This window comes from Anarhichas minor, unplaced genomic scaffold, assembly GCF_050575085.1.
Source record: "Anarhichas minor isolate MPS153535 unplaced genomic scaffold, ASM5057508v1 ptg000018l, whole genome shotgun sequence".
Lineage (NCBI taxonomy): Eukaryota > Metazoa > Chordata > Actinopteri > Perciformes > Anarhichadidae > Anarhichas > Anarhichas minor.
The window spans coordinates 7,086,505-7,092,611 of record NW_027466464.1 but is presented as its reverse complement, the minus strand read 5'-3'; the positions used below and the strand labels follow the sequence as shown (position 1 = coordinate 7,092,611).

Here is a 6,107-nt window from a genome sequence, read left to right as displayed (position 1 = left end):
CCCGTAACCTTAAAAACAGATTTCAACTTCTTTTCAAACACTATCAATTTATTTGTACTTGAGGACGGTAATGTATTCTTTAGTTATTTGTAATTTATTTGAACCATCTAGTTCTATTTAATTTTAAATTGATTACTATTCAGATATGTTTCTATATCATAGAAACATATCTGAATGTGTTTCTTTATTTAAAATTAAATACTGTACAGATATATTTCTGTATCATGTTTACACCGTGCTTCTCTCTCTTTGTTTATGACTGAACGCGACCACTAGGGGGCGCTAGCTGCCACTGTGCCTCTGTCCAACCGGTAGCGAAACCACCGAAGCGCAAGCACGTGTAGTCTGAGCATGCGCACTGCATTTGTTTTGCATCGTTGCGGTTTGCTTCCTCGGGAGATGGTGAGAAATGATTTATTAAAACTGTAAATGTATCATAACTGTAAAGACAAATGTGCACGTGCTTGTTATTCAGATTAAAACAACAAAGAGACGTTTGGTAGCATGAATCTCACCGAGCAGGGTTATCATTCGCAACAGTAATGAATTCAGAGGCTAGTGGAATGTAGCGTCACACAATATATTAACTGTTGGGAACCATTTAAGCGGGGACATTTAGCTCATATGTAACTATTGTTGCAGACAGGTGTGTGGAGTTTTAAGCTAAACTCAGACCCCGTCTTTCCAGGTGAGGCTCTCACATGGAGGCAGAGTGTGAGCAGGTCCATGGAGGTGGTGGTGGTGAGGAGGAGGAGGCAGGAGCAGATGAAGCCATGCTGTGGTCCTTCCAGGAAGCTGTGGAGAGGCAGACCCTGCAGATAGGAGCGTCAGCCTGCGGGGCCACAGCTGTGGTGGACGTGCTGAAAGCCCTCGGCGTGGATGTGGCCCCTGAGGAAGCGGACCGCTGCGTGCAGACCCGCCTGAGGAGGAACGAGTCCCCGCTGCCCGACTACCTGCTGTCCCGGAGTGAAGCCGGTAAATGTCCTAATGTTGGGGAGAGCCAGCTGTAGCCCTTATATATGTCACCATCGTTGTTACAGTGGTGGAATGTAACTCAAGTACTGCACCTAAGTACATATTCAAGGTACTTGTACTTTACTTGAGTATTTCCATTTTATGCAACTTATTACTTCTACAACACTACGACATCTTAAGTCACTTTTCAGATGACTATTCTTAATACTCATCCTGTCCAGTGAACAGGATGAGTATTATGTATCTCAACATTTGTTGTCTCAACATATGAATTTTTCTGATAGGAAAAAGAAGGTGTGTTCTTTCGTTAAGGGTTAGGGTTAGCTTCTTCTTCTTTAGCTGAATAAACCTTGTGAAAAGCCTCTTGGAGCTGCTGGAAAATTGTTTATTGTTTAGTTTTCAGTACAATTTTTACTTACACTAGTGTTTTCAGTGTGGTTTTGATGCTTTTATTTCAGTAAAGGATCAGAGTACTTTTTCTACCACTAAATGAGTGTATACAAATAAAAATGTCTGTATTAAATATCGTATGGACACAGATTAAATGCACATTTTGTTCTGCCTTCCACGGTAATAAATGTATCACTGAATTATGATCTTTCATGCAGGAAGAAAATTAAATCATAAACACCAGCAATGTAACGTAACGGACACCTATGTCTGAATGACAATAAGCCATCGTTTTTAAGAGGAAGATGAAGCTAGACATATGTTTTATTGCATGTCTTTAAAGGATTTATTACATTCGTTTGACTAAAGAGGACTCGACTGTCAGATATTGCACTTTAAACACTTAACACTCAAAGTGGCCCTCTCCAAACTGTCCTGTGACATTTCAGCTAATGAAATATTAATACATAAAACATGACTTTGCATAGGTGGCATATCTTCACTGGGCTCCACAGACATTTCAGGTGTCACAGATGCTCGCGGAGGCTATAACTCCCCCTCTGAATGGGGCTCCGTAATGTCTCGAACCCATAAGTGCGGTTTCCTGCCAGCGTGACAGCTGGCTCCACTGCCAACCAGGCGAATTCAAAAGTACCCTCTTGAATTAGACAAAGAGGTTTATGTTTCTCAGAGGAGCCACTGTAATTGACTTTTTCAGCTCTGTTACACAATTTTTGCATTGACATCTCAGGCGCTTAGCTCAAGCTGTCATCACACGTGAGGCTCTGAATGGAAAAGAAACGCACCTTTAATCATAGGCTCTTAGACACTCTACAAGTGCAATACGGTGCTATATTTCTAGGATGATCTGACAGGTGATGGAAAAAAAATAAAGATTGTAATTTGCTTTAGGTGCGACTCATTCTCAGCTCATCCAAGGAGCACAGGAGGCCAGTAAGGGGAAGGTAGCAGGTCGCTTCTTCCACTTTCACCCTCGGCGGCGGCTCAGACTGATCCCCTGGCTCGCACGCTGGATCCGAAAGGGCGCCGTTCCCGTCGCCACCATGAACATGCAGCTGGCCGTGCCCGAGGGAGAGGAGGTGCCGGACGCCTGGCACCATCAGCTGGTATTTGGCGTTGCACCCCATGCTGTTTTCATGACCAATCCTTTAGATGTAGGTGAGTAAGGGCAAATAACGTTATCAGGAGAATCATCTCTCCTGACTATAAGATAATATACAGGTGCTGGTCATATAATTAGAATATCATCAAAAAGTTGATTTATTTCACTAATTCCATTCAAAAAGTGAAACTTGTCTATTATATTCATTCATTACACACAGACTGATATATTTCAAATGTTTATTTCTTTTAATTTTGATGATTATAACTGACAACTAAGGAAAATCCCAAATTCAGTATCTCAGAAAATTAGAATATTACTTAAGACCAATACAAAGAAAGGATTTTTAGAAATCTTGGCCAACTGAAAAGTATGAACATGAAAAGTATGAGCATGTACAGCACTCAATACTTAGTTGGGGCTCCTTTTGCCTGAATTACTGCAGCAATGCGGCGTGGCATGGAGTCGATCAGTCTGTGGCACTGCTCAGGTGCAGACTTTTACTTACTGTTTCACTTTTTGAATGGAATTAGTGAAATAAATCAACTTTTTGATGATATTCTAATTATATGACCAGCACCTGTATATACTTTTTTTACTCTTTCAGGAAGTGAGGAAGAGGTGCACCAGAGACTCTGCAGCGAATCTGTGTTGCTGATTCGTCGAGAAGATGTCCTGCAGAGACTGAAGCCAGATTGCTGTCTGTCCAGTTTATCAGAGAGTCAGTCTGACCCGCGGTGGAAAGCCCTGGATATCGAGGGTAGAAGCCGTTAATTAGGGTTTTATTTATGCAGATTTATGCCGACTTTTTTTCATCCCGTTAAAAGTGCTTTCATCCCATTTTTCTGCCCGTTAGGTCAAGTGAGGCAGATGGCCCTCGAGGAGGAACAGGAACCAGATAGACCCAAGCTAGCACACATCACGGTCCCGGCAGCGTACAGCTCAGGCGTCACACTGTTCGCCCTGCGAGGGTCACAGTTAGGACACAAACTCCTCCATGCCCCTGAACTCCCTTTGCTGTGACGCTACTGCCACTTGTGCACTTGAAGACTTTTTTAATGTGACATGAAAACAGATAACATGCCACTTTACTGATCCTAGTGTTGAGGATTAGCGGATACCCACCCTGCTGACTGGAAGAGAGGGCGAGCTACAACAAAACACATATTTTATGTGTACTGATGACACAGCTGTTGCACATAGCATGTTGGACACATATGAACTACGTAAACATTTGCACCGTATAAGAATGTATTACAGATGTGTGCTGGTGCTATGAAGGGACTATAAAACCGTGCACCACAAAAAACTGATTGCTGATACTCATTGTTAACACATCTGTTTTCTAACCTAAACTGCAGAATCACCCTCCTGCACCGTTTGAATCAAGTGCCCACATGTGGGGCTTCATTTGCCAGCTGTCATCAAACAGCTGCAAATATTTTCACCAACACAGTCATCCGTGTTCATTTCTACGACAGGTTTTTAGATTACAGTTTTGTGTGAGTTCGTTACTTGAGTTAAGCATGTTTGAAATAACGAGAGGAGCGTTCATGCAAGCTGGCCGTCTTCTCTTTGCTCCATCCATGCCATCATGCCGTCCTGTATTGACCATCATCGCTCACTGTGCCAGAACTTTCCCTCATCTGCTGCTTCCAGCCCCTTAACTAGAGAGGAGATCCCATCAGTCCCTATTTGGCCGCTTCACACCGCCTTACAGTTAACTTTAGGATTGACTTTCAGAACGTATTGATTTCTCTCGAGCAGTAAATGGCAGAGCTCCAGCTTATATTTCAGCGCTGTAATTGCTGATGGTCCGAAGCTTATATCAGCAGACTAAACTCATCTGATTGCTCTAAAGCAGGGGTTCTTAACCTTTTTGACCTCGGGGCCCAACTTTTCAAGTACAAAGTGTCCCGGGGCCCATTCAAATATTTACACTATTAGTTTAACTAATTGATCTCACTCTTGGTTTGATTTGTATTCAATAACTATATTGTTACCTGTTCAACTCCACCCCTATTTTGGAGCAAAACCGCCTAAAATGACATACCCAAATTAAAATGGCTGTAGCTTCTGAACCACTGTGACTATATGCATCAAAAGTGTCAGAAAACCTGTAGGTCATACAGAAACAGAGCAGTGGGCCTTTGGAGTCAGTAAAAATTGAAGATTTTTGTCTGCATAAAATAAAAAAGTATCTTTCAGTATAAATAACTGCCTGTGGCTGTATCTGCACAGGTAAATGACAGTATAGGGCTGTAACTACACTATCAGTGAACAACTGCCTCAAATTTGAAGAAGATTGGACAAAGTATGACCATTCTACAGTGTTTCTTCCATGAAGAGATCCAGGCGGAGCTCTAAAAGGATATTTGGAGACCCAAATGGACACATGGTAACCAAATGATATTCTGACACACTAAAGGTGTTTCTCCCTTTATATTTTGATATATTATTTTCCTTTTATTTTTAGCCTTTGCAAATTGCAAAACTATATATATGGTCGAAGACGTGGTATGTATGTAGCGGACTTACTGTGCGTAATGGCTGCGCACGATCGAGTATGGGAGTAGCTCAGTTACACAAGGTTATACGTTGGTTGACGGCTTATAGAAGAGGAAGATAAGGTTTGTACTTTAAGTACTAGCGTTTTCTGAAGCTACTAGCTCCATGGTAACATCCGCTAGCACATTGTTGGGTCTGTAATGTGTCTTTCCGTCGAAATGCTGCAAAATCCGACTTGCAGCGGTTATGGCGACTTTGGACAGTGTGTGTTTGGGCTCCTTTTGTGAAAAATCCATAAGAAATGAAAGGAAATCGATGATTTCTTTGCAAAGATGGGATACCAAACACGGCCATGTTTTGTGACGTAGTTTGCGCAAGCACCTCTAGTGGTTAAATCCTGTAATGTTTATGATTCATTAAATGATTTAACACTGCTGCCCTCTAGTGGTTAAATCGTGTAATGTTTATGATTCATTAAATGATTTAACACTGCTGCCCTCTAGTGGTTAAATCATGTAATGTTTATTACTCATTAAATGATTTAACACTGCTGCCCTCTAGTGGTTAAATCGTGTAATGTTTATTACTCATTAAATGATTTAACACTGCTGCCCTCTAGTGGTTAAATCATGTAATGTTTATGATTCATTAAATGATTTAACACTGCTGCCCTCTAGTGGTTAAATCATGTAATGTTTATGATTCATTAAATGATTTAACACTGCTGCCCTCTAGTGGTTAAATCGTGTAATGTTTATGATTCATTAAATGATTTAACACTGCTGCCCTCTAGTGGTTAAATCGTGTAATGTTTATTACTCATTAAATGATTTAACACTGCTGCCCTCTAGTGGTTAAATCATGTAATGTTTATGATTCATTAAATGATTTAACACTGCTGCCCTCTAGTGGTTAAATCGTGTAATGTTTATGATTCATTAAATGATTTAACACTGCTGCCCTCTAGTGGTTAAATCGTGTAATGTTTATGATTCATTAAATGATTTAACACTGCTTCCCTCTAGTGGTTAAATCGTGTAATGTTTATGATTCATTAAATTATTTAACACTGCTGCCCTCTAGTGGTTAAATCATGTAATGTTTATTACTC

The 6,107-nt window shown here is 40.9% G+C and overlaps 1 protein-coding gene across 2 annotated transcripts; it reads left to right on the top strand.

Moving 5' to 3' along the window:
• Positions 1-358: 358 nt before the first annotated feature.
• LOC142952910 (uncharacterized) lies at positions 359-4,047 on the top strand. 2 transcript variants are annotated; one of them, XM_076094937.1, is made up of 5 exons: positions 359-402; positions 689-975; positions 2,278-2,544; positions 3,096-3,209; positions 3,345-4,047. In XM_076094937.1, exons 2-5 carry the CDS (start codon positions 702-704, stop codon positions 3,509-3,511), a joined length of 822 nt encoding a protein of 273 aa, XP_075951052.1. In that variant the 5' UTR covers positions 359-402; positions 689-701; the 3' UTR covers positions 3,512-4,047. The 2 variants fall into 2 exon arrangements, with proteins under 2 accessions (XP_075951052.1, XP_075951051.1); XM_076094936.1 differs by having other exon boundaries at positions 3,096-3,248.
• Positions 4,048-6,107: the final 2,060 nt, after the last annotated feature.

What these genes read in the sequence shown, in the direction of transcription:
- LOC142952910 (XM_076094936.1), top strand. Translation starts at nt 702, where the DNA reads ATGGAGGCAGAGTGTGAGCAGGTCCATGGAGGTGGTGGTGGTGAGGAG. An exon ending in GCTGTCCCGGAGTGAAGCCG is followed by an intron (nt 976 to 2,277) that starts GTAAATGTCCTA and finishes AATTTGCTTTAG; the next exon opens with GTGCGACTCATTCTCAGCTC. An exon ending in GAAAGCCCTGGATATCGAGG is followed by an intron (nt 3,249 to 3,344) that starts GTAGAAGCCGTT and finishes TCTGCCCGTTAG; the next exon opens with GTCAAGTGAGGCAGATGGCC.